Source organism: Stylophora pistillata, chromosome 1 (genome assembly GCF_964205215.1).
Source record: "Stylophora pistillata chromosome 1, jaStyPist1.2, whole genome shotgun sequence".
Lineage (NCBI taxonomy): Eukaryota > Metazoa > Cnidaria > Anthozoa > Scleractinia > Pocilloporidae > Stylophora > Stylophora pistillata.
The window spans coordinates 23,941,132-23,958,459 of record NC_142519.1 but is presented as its reverse complement, the minus strand read 5'-3'; the positions used below and the strand labels follow the sequence as shown (position 1 = coordinate 23,958,459).

Here is a 17,328-nt window from a genome sequence, read left to right as displayed (position 1 = left end):
CCGGAGTTTATACATCCCCGGAGGTGAACGTAGACAGTGGCAGGGACCAATCTAGTTGCTTTTGAAATCAGCACATCCTTTAAAGATCAAATTCTGATAGAAAACAAGAATAAAAAGTTATGACTATCTTGAAAATTGTCGGCTGTCGGGCTTTACTTTTCCAAACTAGAGGGAAATTACGGGAGTGCTTTCCAGAATTATCTTTGCCAACTCGTTGCCGTCTGCTATTCTTGAGTTAACGTTCTTTGATCAACCTGGGCCTTAGAAGAAACAGCGAAATGTAAATAGTTTGCGAATCTGATTGGTTTTCCTTCGCTCCCCCGAGTAAAGTTCTGAGGGCCTGGCACTGGCGTTGGAGTAAGAATGAAACAAACATGGCGGCCTCCACACTGAGTCAAAGTAAGAATTTTTCTTTTTGCTTGTGTCTTTGCATACCTTAATTTACATACTTATCATTGAAAATTTTGCAGAGCAAAAGCTTCCATCGGACCAAAGCTCAGATGAATGGACAATAAGGGAAAAACTAGCGTTAGCTTCGTCTGTGGTTCGAAGTGGCGATCAAAACTGGTTAGAGAGTGTTTGTTTTTACAAAGTTTACAGTCTGTTGCTCTAGTTGTTAGCAACAAGTAGTTGTTTGGATAAACTCTAGTTCCAAAAGTTTCATTTTTGAGAACGTTAGACAGTGTTATTAGTTGGAAAAAAAACTATTATGAATACGTAATTTCTTTTGTTTTAGCTGCTTGGTTATCCTAATTTTTTCTTTATGGTAGGGTTTCTGTAAGTCGTGGTATCAAACCTCTACTTGAAACGGGATGTTGTGCTAAACCAAGGCAACCTGATTTCTTCTCTCAAAAGGTAATTACGTGGGCATGTTCAGTTGTTAACCAATGTCAAACAAGTTTTTGGATAATAATAGTCCATTTTACAGTTGTGTGCTTGTTTGCCAAGCCTTTGAACAGGAGTGAGGCTAGAGATGACCTTGTTATGATACAAACCTTGCTGTCTTTCAAATGTAAATCACTTTGTTATCATGCTAACTAGATACAGGTCTCTATCATAACAAGGTCATCTTTAGCCTCACTCTGAATCAAAGGCTCGGCAGCTAAGTACACAAATGTAAAATGGCCTATTATGTGTAAGCTTACTGGTACGGGATACTAAAGCACTTTTACTTGGCGACATCTAATACATGCATTGTTGTTCTTGTTAACAGAACTGTGCTGTACATTACTCAGAAATGCTTGAAAAAGTGAACACACCTAAGTAAGTCAGAAAATTTGAGCATTGTATGTATGTGTATGACATTTATCAGATCTTTATTATATCTAAAAATCGCATTTGTCATCACTGCTAATTAATTAATTTTACTACACTTTGTAATTTAGACATTATTGTAAAAGTGATGCATTTGTGCTGTTTGCACCTTCTTGTTGGTTACCATTTATTTGTTACGTAATCTTTTCTCTTTTTGTCTTATGATATCAGCATACTTTGAAATTTTTGCAACTTTGTAATTTCTTTAAGAGTTAAAGCTTTATCAATTTTTAACTTGTAAATATTATAATATTATGTTCAGCCTGAAGAAGGTGACAAAAACCTTTACTGGTAAAATGCTGGATTAGTCAAGAGTTAATCTTTGTTTTTAAACATTACTTATTAAACATTTTGGAGAAGAAACTTGTATCCTAGAATGCTCCAAGATATGTTCCTCTCTGTATATTTCCTGTCATTTAAATCCGCCATCTGAGTTTATAGATGATAATAAACTATGATCTCTTTTGGTATGATTTTATTATTTTTTTGATATTATTTTACTCCTTCCCTTGCACTGTGTTTGAAAAAAGTGCATTTTTTTTATTATTATAGGAGGAAGCGTACTAATGAAGGAGGTGGAGCTGGTAAGACCACTCAAATAGGCTTCTAAATGTTCATGATCTGTATAACAAGTAACAGATTCTGATTTTTCATGTCAATTGTTTTGTTTTGCTTCTTTGTTATAGAAACACCTGGTGACCAAATTGTAAGAAAACTGACTTTTGAGAGGATTGAAGAATTAAAGAAGTCTATCAGAAATGATCAATTCACCTATAAGTAAGAAACAATATGAGATTCTAAAATAAAGTTGCTCTTGCAACTACATTCAAAGTTTAAAGAGCAAGTAGCTTCCCAGACATAAGATATTACTTAACTCTTAAATGTTCTATCAGCCTAATTCATTTTCCTTCTCTACCATAAGCATAATTGAGGGACTCTGTTTGCCTAGATTTCTTACTAATAAGCCTCAGGAAAAAAAAGCAGAAAATGCAGTAACATTTGGGTCAGGGAACTTGACTCCATATCCAAATGTCCGGGTTCAAACTCAAGCAGGGTCACAATGCTGCATCCTTTTATAAGACTCTAAACTCTTACAGTGGCTTGCTTTACTACTAACTTTAAATGAATAGCAGCAAGTTATCAGGGAAACCTGATAAAATGCTGTGGGCTTCCTGTAATAACCAGCTTCTGGTCTAGGGAAAGTAGAAATACTCTTTGTTGCTTGATACTACATACACCAGGAAAGGCATGGGTAGAGATGGGACTTCTGCCACTAAGAGTGAATTTTTGTTTTAGAAAACTTTTAATGAGAAATTTGGATTGGTCCAGTGTGCTTTATAAAATGATCTCTGTGAAAAGTTGGAGTTTTGTCAAAAGAACATTTTCAAAAGTGTTTCCTTATTATGTAACCACTTGCATCCAGTTTGGAAGGAGAATCAACCATTAGTAAATTTCCAATGTCACTTGGGTACTCTTCTAGGTACCCTTTGTAGATATACTTACAGTAATGAAAGACTGTTGTTTTCATTCACTAAGTGTTACTGAACCTGTGAGGACAAGTGTTTATGTTAGTTAGTCACAATGCTAACCACTCTTACAGGAAACTTAAAGAGAGAATAGAAGAAGTAAAAAGTGGAAAACTTGACCAGAAGCTTCCTGGCTTGTGGGATGAAATTAAAATGTATGCACATATTTTTCTGTTTTCTTTTTGATGATGAAATTATTCCTGAATATGTTTAGGTAGTTTTCTGACTTTGCATGGAGCCTCAGTTATAATCATTATGTTACAAATTTTTCTTTTGTAGAGGACAGGTGTGAATGCTGAAGGTGTCATTCTTATCATAGTGAAACTTTTTAACTCCAATCAGATAATTGGAAAATATTGTGTAGAACTTAGATACTAAGGACCAATATTACATGAACATAGGGATTATTTTCATTTCTTCGTTTTCTGAAGGAGAAAGAAGATGAGGCCACCACCTGCCCCCCAGCAAGAAGGGGATGGGTCAGGTCCAGTTACTCCTACCACACCCACCATGCCCATCACCCTTACTACACCTGGAGGACAACCAGGGGTACAGACAGGTACTTTTACCCTTACTAACATTTTCATTTACAAAAGGGTATCTTGCAGAGGTGGACTATTGCGCATGTGATAGTCTCTATTTGTAAACTGATTTGCAGGTGGTGCCAAGCCTCAAGGAAATCAGCCACTGTCTTCTCCACAGAAAGGGAAACAACTGAGGATTCCTAAACCAACAGCAAAGTATGCACACTACTATTTTTTGTTGTCAGTACAAATACCTGTACTTGTAGCTTGTAAGCAGTTTTTGTACAAAGGTTCTTAAATTTTTAAGGGGCCTGAATGCACTTGAATAGCTTTCCTTTCTTAAAGTGTCTAGTTTTTGCACAAACAACATACTGTTATGAGTTTAAATCTCTCTACTGTGCATGATCAAATATTCTGTCCCAATACTTGCCCGAAGAAGAGAAGGGCCACACTGTAAACCACCTTGGTGAATTAAGTTCCCTCATTTATTATAATTTTTTTATTATAAAATACTAAAGAAGTCTTCTTGGTTCAAATCACTCTAAATCTAACAAGTACTAGTTTACCAAATAATAATAATGATAATAATGATAATAATAATAATAATAATAATAATAATAATAATAAAGATCGTGCACTGGGAATGGTACGGGAGTTTGAAGAGCAAGCGGCAAGGATGGGGTGTAGGTCCATTCTTAAAAAAGTGGCTAAGTGCGCAGAGGTGTTGGGGCTGGAGTTGGATTTGGAACATGTGCAAGGGATTAAGAAGGAGGTGTGGAGGTGCCAAATTAAGAAGTTAGAGGATGAGATCAGAAACCAACGATGGCAAGGGCGTCTAGTGACTACCAGGCTAGAGGATGAGAGTTTGAGGGCTGATGGGTGTTTCTGGTGGCTCACAGAGCGGAAGAACTGCCCATCACACACAATTGCTGGACTCGTCAAGCTATATGAGCAGCTCTTGCCAATGTGAGTATGCATGAGTCAGAAGACCCACACAAGTGGGGAAGGTGAGGTGAGGTGCAGATTATGTGATAAGGCTCCAGAGAGCGTGGCTCATATCTTGTTAGGATGTAGTGCGCTGGCCCAGAGCAAGTATCTCTCTAGACACGAAGCAGCACTGAAGGTACTTTTTTATAAACTGTTGTATGATGAGGGAGTTATAGACGAGATACCACCCTGGCACTCATCCGACAAGCCCAAGTCTGTATATCAGTCAGAGAATGTTAAAGCTTATTAGGAGGTCCCTATATACACTGATCAACAAGAGGTCAGATGTGATAGGGTGGATGCACGCATTGTAAATCATATGTGCAAGAGAGTTGTGATGCTGGAAATGAGCTGCCCGTGGGTTAACAATCGGACAAGAAAGGATGAAGAGAAGACACTTAAGTACAGATCCCTTCGCTGGGAACTAAGGAAGCAGTTCCCAGGCTACAAGGTGAAGCAATATAATATCATTATGGATACCCTCGGGGGGTGGTTACGGGAGCTGGATGTCATGATGTGCAAGCTGGTGGGAGGCAGAAGCACAGACGTACTGCGAAAGATGCAGAGGGCAATGCTCTCAGACACGTTGAATATTGCCTGGACTTTCAAGGTGGCAGTTTGAGTTCCTATTAGAAGGAGGACCGTATACACAACGTAAAAGCTTTTTAGGATTAGTTAATGTACATTTATTTTTTACTCCATGGCTCACAGGTTACGGTTTTCGCCTTGTGTTGCTTGATTAGAATGTAGCATTCAGTTGAATTCTCTGCGATAATAATAAAAAGTTTTTGGGTGCATTTAGAAAACTCAACATGTTTACATTACTATATAGAAAAATAGTAATAAATTAGTTGATACATATAAAATGTTTATCATAACAGTAATAAATAAAATAAATGAAATAATTAATTGAGAATTATTTGATGTGAAAGCTAGATACAGTTCCTCATAAAATAAATCAAGAATAAAATTTTCGAAACAAGAATGTTTTGAGGGCAGATTTAAAAGATGAAAGAGATGCTATATTTTTAACAGAATCTGGTAGACTGTTTCATAGTATAGGTGCAAAGAAAGAAAAGCCACATTCACTGTATATCACAGAGTTCATAATAAGGACAGTGGAAAGAAGTTTAGAGGATGAGTGTAGGCTTCACTGCAGGTGGTATTGTTGAAGGACAAGTAAACGGGACAAAGACCATGGATAATCTAAAATGTGATGAGCAGAACTTTGAAAATAATCCATGACTCAACAGGTAGCCAGTGTAGTTCTTGAAGAGCAGGCTTGATGTGCTCATATCATTTAATTCCAGTGATGAGGCATGTGGCAGTATTTTGAATTCTTTGAAGTTTATATAGTTCATGTTTTGGGAAACCATAGAGGATACTATTACAGTAGTAATAGACCTAACTGTGTTGATAAACCTGAATGACTTTGTCCCTAGGAAGGTCATTTGTCCATGTATGCAGGCCTTGATAACTTTGACTTATTGCTTATAGATTTCAGAAGTATCAGCAACAACTTCAACAGAGACATGGACATTCTTCCCAGTCTTCCCCGCTCAGTCAGGCACCTGATGGACTGGCCACCCCTTCTGAGAGGTCCCCTTTAGATGGAGGAACTTTCTCACCAGGGCTTGGAGGAGGGCCTTCTGGGGGACTAGGACAAAGTGGTGGATCATTTTCAAGTGTAACTCAGGTAGAAAACAAGGTTTATTACCATTCATTTGTATCTAATGAGAACTGGTTTCCTGTTAATTTTTCAATCATTGTAGATGTTAATAAGCAATAGCTTGTGCCCATTCTTAATTTTGTCAATAATTGTCACTTGAGCTGAACTTTGAGTAGAAAGATTACGTTTTGACTCAGGAGGTTTAAAACAGCATTTAAACCATCAGTCTGTCTCAGGGTGACCTTCACTCAGATTATCACATGATATGAGATCCATATTTTTACATTTATACATCCACTACTTGTCAAGTGAAATATCACAAGTGACTGTATTACTTAGCCCAGCCTAGCCAGCCAATTCTAAGTTGGTGGAGTTTCAGGGCACAAATTAGGAACTGGCTGTAGTTTGAGGCGTCACAAGGAACTCAGGTTTTTCTTTGTTCCCAGGTAAAGAGAAATATCTCAAGTCCTACTTGTTTGTCATTTGACTGACCATCTGTCCTACTCTATGCTAGCAATTTAGATATTAATGCCTATAAAATTGCTTTAGTTGCAGAGTTCTAAAGGAGAACCAATGGATGTTGACTTGAGTACTATTTTGGCCTCCGACTCCCAAGGTGACATGGTCACTCCTCAGGTGTCTCCTCGGAAAACAGATCGAGTACCTCAAAGCCCAGTGAGACAACAGAGTGGTACATCAACACCAGCTGTAGCTAGCTCCCAGGGTTCTAATGAATCTCCATTAGTTTCATTGCTATCTCAGCCATCCTCAAAGGACAGTAAACAGATAAGAAGGGCCAGCAATCCTGATCAGGAGATGCCCCCAACTAAGGTACCTGTATTCACATAGAAACTGTTTTGTTGGTAACTAAGTAGACAATCATTTTGCTCTGTTTTATGTCATCCCAAGGACAAAATATGATTTATTTTGTGAATGGATTTCCCAACAGGATACAAAAAACCCAGTTAACCTTGCCCTATTCAATATGTGGCTTTATTTCTGAGCTGCTACTGCTGTAGTATTGCCTGAATGGTATGTGGGATAAGCAGGCTTCTCTTTCTGCAATTTTTTTTCTGCAATTTTTTTCTGTTACTTCTGAGAATTATTTTCAATTGTTATTTGGTCAAAATATGATTTATTATACCTTATTAACCAAGCGCGAGGGCTGTACTGGGAGAATATCGGCCTGAGGTCTTGACAGTACGGACCGAGCGCAGCGAGGTCTTTACAAAAAAGACCAAGGGCCGATATTCTTCCAGTACAGTCCCGAGCAAGCTTGGTTAATAAGAGATTTATTATACGACTGAAGTTCAAAGGGACACAAGTGCGGTATCATTCGGGACCATTCAGGACAGTGCCCGGTCTAATACTGAGAGAATATTGACCAGCAATAGAGCATTTTGATTGGTCGATTTTAGTTATTGGCCCTCTGACTCCCCGAGTCGGGTAATAATTTACAATTATTCCACGAGTGCGAGTTGGATATGAGATGATAGATAGCCAACAAGGCGCGTATCGCCGAGTTGGCTATAATCATCTCATATCCAACAAGAGCAAGTGGAATAATTGTTTTATTAAAAACGTTAAAGTAAATTATTAAATTTTATTAAATTTTTAGCTCCCTTTTAATTTTAAGCTGATGTGTACGCTTACCATATTTGTTGATTATGGTATATTGGCTCATATACCATAATGGCTAAGCCAATCAAAAGTCTTGAATAGCATTATCCAATGATCCAGTTTTTAATAATTCATTTTATAACACAATGTGTGTGTTTGCCCTGTATAAGTCCTACTGAGCTGCTATGAACAAATTCTTTATTTATGCACACCTGTGTGTAAATAAGATGATGTGAGCTTTCTTTTTTTTACCTGACTGCAGAATTGCCATCCTGTTAAGCTGCAGTGCAGTTTTCCTTCTGTTAAAAATATGGAAGAAACCAGTGAAGAACTGCCCAAATTTTCTATCAGCATTGACCTTTTAGGTCTTGATGGAACAAGCAGCAAAAACAAAGCCAGAAAAGACACAAAAGTTGTGTGTTTCACAAATTTGTTGGAAGATCAGCAACACTTGAGTTCATTTAGCTTTGATTTTCTCCATTTCTCTTGTTAAGTTTTAGCTTTTCATCCACAGTTATCGGTTAACTGGATTAATTGTTCTCTCTCAAACCAAAGTATAAAATGTGGCATGTTTTTGACCAGCCAGTAGGGATGTTTGTTTATTTTTTTAGTGCATTGTGAGAATTTTGTACTCCATCACAATAAAGAAGCTTCTTTGTGCAGATCATTGTTGTTGCTCAGTTATAAAAGAATATGTTCATGCTCTTAGCTGTGCGTATATCGAGTAATGTGGCTTCATTAACTGGATCGAATGGTCTCACTCAAACCAAAGTATACAATGTGGCATGTTTTTGATCAGCCATTAGGGACGTTTGTTTACTTTTTTTGTGCGTTGTGAGAGTTTTGCACTCTATCACAATAAAAAAAGCTTCTTTGTGCAGATCCTTGTTGTCACTCTGTTATAAAAGAATTTGTTCACGCTTTTAACTATGCATATATAGAGTTATGGATGCACTCGGAAAGTTTGGAGAGTCCTCAAAAAGTTAGAGTAGCTCGAGCCATAGCCTACTCTTATGCAATTTTCATGCTCTCTAAACTTCCCATGTGCATCCATAGCTCAATATACGCACACTAAGCATGAGTGAATTCTTAATTTTTTAATGAAAATCAAACAGGCAACTATGCAGCCAAACATACAGCAGGACACATGAAAAAGGTATATGACACTTATTAAGGACACAACAGCACATTTATGTAAAAGACTTTGACATGTCAGAAGTAGATCACTCATAAAATCATCTAATACTGTACTTTCAGGAGCTTGAGAGTCTTACATCTCAAAGTAGTCAGCTCTCTGACCCACTACCAACTCCACACTCAACAGCTTCCCAAAGTACTGGTCAAGCCTCAGACTCCCAAAAATCTGATGGAAAGCATTTTTTAGGTAAGAGATTTAATTTTCACCCACACCAAGCTGCTCAGAAAAAGGCTGATAGTTTCTAAAGAAACTGTTTGGGGCTGTGTCGGTGGGGGTAACGAAATAATTTGAGTATATCAACAAAGTTGAAATGGTAAATTGGCCACCATTATGATTATAAAAGCTCCGACAAAGGGCTAACGCTCGAAACGTCAGCTTTTATAATCGTAACAGTGGCCAATTTACCATTTCAACTTTGTTGATATATTCAAATAATTTGCTTAGAGAAAGGCTCACTGGCACTTTAGCTTGCCAATTTTCATTGATTAGAACACATTGTAATAGCTCAAAAACAGAAGACCTTATGGTAATGGAGTAACACTGTGTACATGGGAACTGACAAACTCACACTAAGATAGAAAGTTCAAGTTCAAGTTCCTTTTGCTCATATGATTCAGAGTCACAAACAGTTGTATAGTCAAGCTATCGCTTGAAGACTGTGGCTGTAGTCTTGTGCAGAAATATGAAAACCATTATCACAAAGCATATGAAAATTTTTTTATGATGGTAATGATGTTGATCATAACTGACAACAAAGAATACTACATGTAGGTGCTGGTTGTTATTCCAGTTATGTCCTGGATTGAATTTGAAAAGTGATTTAATTTTGTTTTATTTCATAAAATCATATCTTATAGCTAACACTTACTAAACACAGATTGTGTATGGGCCTGAAATTTTTTCAGGCCTTGTTTTAAGTACTCCCTAAGTAGTGTTCATTACTGCAAGGATTGCTTTCATACATTTCTTAAAACCGCAGTACACGTATATGATTTTCATATATTCAAATTCATTAAAGTCAAAACTTAAGGGAAAAAACATAAGTGATAAAGCTGTCTGCAAACTTATAAACTAAAATAAAAAAATTACAGCAGCCTTCTTTTATTGCAGTTGTTTAAATTCATTTGTCTTTTTTCTTTTTCTTTTTCTTTTTCTTTTTGTTGGGTTTTTTTTTTTGGGGGGGGGGGGGGCTTACCTCCTCAATGGAGCCCAAAAAGGCTGGAAGAGAAAAGGAAATACTTGTACACTACAAGTTTTAATTCATTTATTTCATTTTTTTTATTATTTTTATGTTGTCTAGGGGTTACTCCCTCCATGGAGCCCGCAAAGCTGGACTCCATGAGGGAGAGACCAGGAAACACACCTCAAGCCGCAGCTCCATCAGTCACCGCTCCCACACTTTCTAAACTTCTTGCTGATACTCCTGCTACATCTGCCTCTGTCAACTCTCTTTCATCATTTGGAGGACCAGTACCCAAGGTATTCTACTCTATTGCTGCTTGTAACTCTTAAATCAAGTAACATTTTAATCAAAATTGTTCTAGAAAGCCTTCCATAGGCAAGTGTTACAGAAAACTTTCTCTCTCACTACTAAAAGGAAGGGTATAAGGGAACCCAAACACAGACGATTCTGAGATGCAAACAGCCTCCACAAGGATGATGCAAGTACTTCCTGTGTTCTCTGACAACGTGCAATCTGTTCCAAAGCGATCATTTCATTATTTTGAAAGTAAATTATACAGACAATTAGTATCTGCAGTAAGCACCAGGGAGAAGAACTCGAAACTTCCAGCAGCCACTCGTTACTTACTGGTAACTTCCTTATTCTGCTACATGTATGAACCCCACTGTAGGTAACTGGTTAGCATACTCGTCAGATTTCATCTTAACTGCCTTTCCTCGATCATAATTACTGACATTTGCTCGTTACTCTAATTTTTAACTCTTTTTAAGACCCTAGAAGGAATGGATTCATCAGTGTTGGTGGAACCTTCAACAGGGACACCAGTAGAAAACTCTTTATCTGTGATTGGAAGTGAAAGGGGCACTACAGGAGGTATAAAAAAAGTGATATGTCAAGAGTGCACAGTTTTATGTCTAATATTGGAGTTGGGCTGCTCTCCCTCTAAAGAGTTTATAAACAAAACAAGTGAAATTTTGCTTGCCTGGTGAATATTTTTTTATTAAAGCCCAGTAAGGTATGGAAGAAATGACAAACTTGGAAGGAATTTTTTTAACACACATTAACAGCAAGATTGTGAAATCACTCTACACAGTATGGCTCTGAAAGCTGCACTTTTTGGGATGTGTGATTGTATTAAACATTTGACTCATGCGAGCCTCATGATGGTAACTAGTACTCAATGAAGCTGTTATTTAATTAACAGGCACTCAGGCGGTTCTAAGCGTATCCACACCAGTACCAGCCATCTCAGTCAATCCTAAGGTAAGTGCTTCCCTCAAGTTCATTGTCGTTCTTTGAAATTATATAATTAGTGTCAAAGATTTAATCCCAATTTACAGTGTGAATCATGAAGCGACGTTTTCGTCTCACGCGAAGTTTCAAAGAAACTTGAACATGCCAGTCTTTTTCAATGATTTCATTAGTGCTGCACGCTGATGTTAGCTTTTGTTATCATTGTCAATTGTATTATCGTAGAATAAGATGAAATTGTTATTTCTCAGACTGCTTCTCTGACTGCAACTCTGCCCTCCCCTTTGGCAATTACACCCCCACCCACTACCCCTCCTGCAGACAGGAAGGTAAGTTTAACGAGTCTTAAACAAGTTTTGTTGTTTTTGTGTTTTTTTTTTTTTTTTTTTCAGGAATTTTGCCACTTGTTACATAGGAAAGATTTCTTATTTGTTTTCATACTGCAGGAAATAATAGCCCAAAAGTTTGAACCAGCTGTGAAGAATTCCGAGAAAAACAGCGGTACAGAACTTGCGAGCGACATTCTCGAAAATGACGCTAGTGCTGCCCGAGCCTCTACTGAACGATCAGCGGTCATCCCTGAAGTAAAAGTTGAGACTATTGAGACCCCAGTCTCTTCTCCGCGAGTCCAGAAACGTGCATCCAAACCTGGGAGGCCTGGTGAGGGATGAACTCAGTATTTAATGTTAAGTAAGTTTTTTTTCACACGTTGGTTTTTCGTTGACATGAAGTTTCTTTTTTCGTTTATTAGGTCGACCACCAAGAGCAGCAAGAAGGAATCAAAGACATCGCAGCAAATCTGCAACCTCAACGGTACTTGTCACTGTTTCTGTTAATCTTCCTTATGCCATTCTATACCTCAAATTGTTTTTTATATTAATTAAGAAACGATTTCATCCCATCCCATAGGACAACGAAGGTGACGTTGAAGAGGAACATGAAGAGGTATGGAGTGTGAAAAAGAAAACTTATGAATCGATTCCTCAAAATCAGACCTTGTTAGTGTTAGACCTGAAAAACAGTGTAAAGAAACGTTTTCCCTTACTATCCTGGTTTGTGTACTAATTCTTGAAGAGTCATTAATAACGTCTTCGTGGACGGCTATTCACTGATACACGATTTCTTTTTCTCATAAAGGAATCCAAAATGGAGACATTAGATGTGGAATCTGAGAAGGCCAGCGAAAAGACAGAGGACGAAGAAGAAAACGAGTCAATTGCAGAGGAAAAGAAGGAGGACAGCGATGAAGAGATGGAGCGGGAGAGTGGAGACGAGGCAGTGTCCGACCCAGGGGACCGGAGTCAGTCTGAGAAGGATGAACCCTGCTCCTCAATGAAAGAATTCTTGTTGGACAAGGCGGGGTCTGAATCCGTACCCGGTAGCCCCGCTTCTCAAGTGTCCCAGGGGTAAGTGCTGCTGGTGGATGTGGATTGCTTCTAGTACAAAATTTAAATTGATGTGAGGTGTTTGTTTGCTTGTTTATTTGGTTTAGAAGCAGTGACGAACAAGAAGCCATTCAGGCACAGAAAACATGGAAAAAGTCAATAATGCTGGTCTGGAGAGCTGCAGCCAATCATAAGTAAGAATGATTGTTTACCCACGATTAATACTTCTCTCATTCAGCTGTTATAGGTTTCCTTAAACATAAGTGAACAGAATCTGGTGTTATTTCAATGTCCACCCGATGTATTTGTCCATCGTCATTCTCCAGTTTTGGGTTAATGCATTGAAATTGAGGGAAGTCGATACATGTCGCACATTTCGTCTAAGGGTTTGATTGTAGTCTTTTGTTCGCCATTGAACGCGCCAATTTACTGTTAAGCGTCTTTTTTCCCAACATATGTCTTTGTGCTTTCCATTTGAATAGCACAAGTTAGTCTTGTGTGATCATAGTAAAAGGTACCCTATGATCACTCGAAACCCACACAATATCTTGAATGAGTAAGAAAAAAGAAACTGGATTTTAGCCGTGGCACATCCACCAGGTTAACATCTGGTCACTCTGCTCTCCTTTCACTTCTTAACTTCTCCAAATGAAATACATTTCATTTCTATCTTTGTTTTATCAGATATGCAAACGTGTTTCTGCACCCAGTTACAGACGACGAGGCACCAGGATACCATAGCATTGTTTTCAGGTAAAAACGTACAAGGGACTCGACTTGTGATGTAAGAGAAGAGTCTATATACAAGTACAACTTGCAGAGTTACCGGAGCTTCTGATGTTTCTATGTCTTAAATAGACCAAGAGTATTTACAATCCCCTTAGATAGATGTTTAAATCCTTTGACCTCCAAGAGTGACGAGTATCTAATTTCTCCTTTCAAGATCACCCCTGAATCACACATTATAGTCACGAGAATATAGGAAATGATCACTAACTGAAGAAGTTCTCGATTGTTAAACAAATTCTCCTTGTCAGTACCTCAGGAAATGTATGGAGAACGGTACTGAGAAGATGCATACTGATGTTATGATGTAGAGGGTTAATCGACCGCAATTCTCCTAGAGCGGTTCGCTTGGGTATGATGCTGCTGTTGCTACAGAACACAACATGATGACCCAGCCACAGCCTTCCACCGATTTGAGGCCTCTCGACACGGAGTCAAGCGCGCTGACTATAAGGCTGCTGTATCTCTTTTACAGTGAACATCAGAAAATCATGAAAATGGGACTCTCTGACTACTCTGAATGAATAAGCCCCAGAATAAGTGAAGATTGGGAAAGGTTTATGAATTGGAAATTGTAGCAGTTTGTTTGTTACAGAAATGTCAAGGAAGTTACCATTAAGTGTGACAACCATTAAACAATGATCCACCAAAATATCCCCAGTTAAACCGTCTCATCTTTTTGCAGACCTATGGATTTATCAACGATAAAAAAGAACATTGAAAATGGGGTAAGAACATAGCGCGAATGTTTAGTCTGTCATTCTTTGGATTGTTTTGGGTTCAAAGGCATGCGTATCTTAACGATTTGTTTTACATTATCACGCTAATAGCAGTCTTTTTCTTTACAGACCATTCGTACAACGAGCGAATTCCAGAGAGACATGATGTTAATGTTTCAAAATGCTCTCATGTACAACAGCGCTGACCATGATGTGTAAGCAACTGCTTTATTGTTCTTCACATATCTGCTATTTCCGTAGAATAGCGTTATAAATATATATTTGAACGGACGGCTACTACTAAGGATTCATTCCTGACATTCCCACTCATCCTTTACTGTTCTTCATTCAAGTTAAAGCTTCCTTATATATAAAAAATCCATTGTCTCCTTCAGGTATCGCATGGCGGAAGAGATGCGTGATGATGTCATGGAACAAATCCAGGTAAACATACATGTTGAATATATGCATAATGGAGAAAAATGCTCACCGTTTGAATGCTTCAAGAAATATTTGACCATTAGTCGTATGGTTCTCTTTTCGATGGTGAAAATCATTCCCGATTTTACCCAAGTCATCCGAGTCTGACTATTTGCGTTGTCCGAGCATAATTTGAGAACTTTTTCTTGTCTAGATTTGCCAGCGTGCACTTGTTTAGTTTTAGAATTCCTATTGCATGAGTCAGTTTTGGTCAGTTATAAGCCACTCATTAATTTTCGCGAGATTATTACCCAGGTCATAAGCTTCTGTGGCGCAATTTCATAGGCTACTTTATGTCACGTGGGGCAAAATCATCAACCAGTCGTCTTCATCGATATTTGTCCTCAAGTTATTTCCGTCGAAAAGAAACAAAGCCAGCGGACGAAAACTGGTTATGCTATAAAGCTGGTCGCAAATGCGCATCCGTCACTGGCTTTTTACGAGCTTTTTTCGTGCCTTATGAATTTTAAAGAGAGGGTTATAACTGAATGGCCAACTGGTATGTCGGCTGATATTGTCCTTGGCTGAGAGTGTTCTCAAAATTTCATATTTTCCCTCGAAGCTTCGCTTCTCGGCCAAGTATTCATCGTCGGACAGTCTATCAGCCGTAGACATTATCAGCCATCAGCTGACATCCAAGCCGCCTGAAGGGGTTTATTTGCTCATTTTGGTAAACAGATAGTCTTCTCTTTATTTGCTTTCAGTCGTATATTGCTACTCAGATTATGGTCGATTCAAAGATGTTACGGGGCCACAGACAAGATGGTAAGTTATCTTTGTTTCTCTTTGTTTAGAGAAAGTCGATTTCTAGAAGCTCAAGTGTCTTTCCAATTCCTTACGTGTCAAACGTTTATTTCTTACAGTGTTTCACATCTTCTTATGAGCTTCATCGTTTACCTTGCTCGAAGGTGAGCTTTAGATCACAACTTTTTTTTCTTTCTTTTTAAGGGGACAGTATGAGAATTTAAAAAGCTGCTGAACTCTTTAACATCCTCCCCCTTCCCCCAAGCTAAGACAAAACTTGCTTTTTGGAAATCATTCCAAACTACCTAGAGTCAAGAAAAAAAATCGGGTCGCGAAATTAGAAAATCGTAATCTAATTTCCCTTTTGAGAGGAACAGCAACCTTTTTGGCACAGCAATCGAACTAAACAGTCGAAAAAATTCTTCTGGCCTATCAGTCATAAGTTTCTAAACACTTATTAGCGAGCTTCGTAATTCTTAATTTCGTTGAAAAGGCTAGTTATTAATGGAAATAATTCATAATCGTCACCTCTTACGTATAGTTCGACTGCAGGCACATGACAAGCGATGATGTTATTGAGAGAATCCATCAAAAGAAGTTAAAGTAATAGTGGATAACGCAAATCACCAGTGCTTGTTTTCAGCTCAGTTGTATTGATGTTAAGTTTTCTTTTTCAGGCTTCCAACTCGCCCCATCGGGATGTCTTCATCGATCTCTTTTCCGACATGGACGGGCTGGGTTACAGTTAAAGTGTTAGCAAAACTCGTGGATAAATTTGTAGGGATTAGCTTTCAATTTCGAGGCAGTTTTATACTAAATCTAGTTTAAGAGGCCGGAGCTACCATTAAAAGGAATTTTGGTTTGACCTTTGGCTTGTCTTCTCTGCTTGACGTGATTTATTGTAGTCCATACAGCATTTATCCCCTCGGGCAATGGTCTGTGAGATGATCAGAAAGAACAGACCGTGGAAGTCCTCGACAGGACGGCTTCTTTTTACTTCATTGACTTTTAAACTCACTCGCTTCCGTTGTTTATTTACATCGATCATCACATTCTACAAGATCCACCAAGAACTTTAGTTTTTAGAAGCAAGTTGACAACTTAGAGATCACCTGTGGAATACCGTTAGAAGTCGACTAATTTGCAAGTTCCCATTGTCTTTGGATATCGATAGCATAGTCTTCCAGACCTGACTCTTTCGCAGACTTCTTTATGCCGTGCGCGGTTCGGGAGTGATCATCACACCTGACGCTTTCAAGCCGCCAGCGTTCGCTGCCCACGTTATGGGAACGACTGTTGCTAAGTCAGTTTCCAACGTCGTCAACCGACATTTGGTGGTCACCTATCGTTCGCAATTAGATATGTTGTCTGTGGGAAAATCAAGAATAAGTTTCCCAAGTGTCAATTGAACTGCCTCATCGACATACTTAGAGAGAAATAACGTAAAATGTAAATTTTTTCAAAGGAAAGCACTATAGTTTTGCGTGTTGTAATTCCTGCTATTCAAAATGGCGAGGCAGCTTGCCATACTTCCCGTAGAAAGTGCTTCCCTGCTCTTCTCCCCCCCCCCCCATCCCGACGCTACCTCTTACGTCATCAAAGTTTCCACCAACATCGACACTCCCAATAAGTTTGCATACTGTAACTAAGCCGTTATTTCCCCCAAAGCATTGCCAATCGCCGCTCTTGTTTTTGTAACCAGTCATTCGCTAACAGCAGCTGTTATCGATCGACTTAGTAAGGAAAGGATCAGGGAAGCGGTGGGTAGGCCTTTCCCGATATTACTCGGCAACTTTTGAGCAAATTTTGGCGTTTGGGGCAAATTTTTGCTGTTCTGGCAACTTCGAGCAATTTTTGCCTTTCGTAGCAAACTATAGGTTTACAGTACATATCAAGCACGAAAATGTCGTCGATTTCCCAAAAACCTAGCGCATAACCAGTC

General features: G+C 38.5%; 1 protein-coding gene across 4 annotated transcripts; it reads left to right on the top strand.

Annotated features, from left to right (window-relative positions):
* Positions 1-346: 346 nt before the first annotated feature.
* On the top strand, positions 347-16,251 carry LOC111335542 (bromodomain-containing protein 8). Of its 4 annotated transcripts, XM_088746392.1 has the most exons (28): positions 347-399; positions 471-567; positions 771-855; positions 1,214-1,263; positions 1,867-1,898; positions 2,001-2,091; positions 2,915-2,995; positions 3,272-3,399; positions 3,499-3,580; positions 5,849-6,047; positions 6,570-6,851; positions 8,898-9,024; positions 10,139-10,317; positions 10,792-10,894; positions 11,226-11,284; positions 11,524-11,601; positions 11,719-11,932; positions 12,024-12,085; positions 12,182-12,217; positions 12,410-12,678; positions 12,765-12,851; positions 13,342-13,410; positions 14,129-14,171; positions 14,292-14,377; positions 14,558-14,606; positions 15,347-15,407; positions 15,506-15,550; positions 16,064-16,251. In XM_088746392.1, the coding sequence occupies exons 1-27, from the start codon at positions 375-377 to the stop codon at positions 15,523-15,525; spliced, it is 2,694 nt and encodes an 897-aa protein (XP_088602518.1). In that variant the 5' UTR covers positions 347-374; the 3' UTR covers positions 15,526-15,550; positions 16,064-16,251. The 4 variants fall into 4 exon arrangements, with proteins under 4 accessions (XP_088602518.1, XP_088602508.1, XP_088602498.1 ...); XM_088746382.1 differs by lacking the exon at positions 15,506-15,550 and having other exon boundaries at positions 12,768-12,851; XM_088746372.1 differs by lacking the exon at positions 15,506-15,550.
* Positions 16,252-17,328: the final 1,077 nt, after the last annotated feature.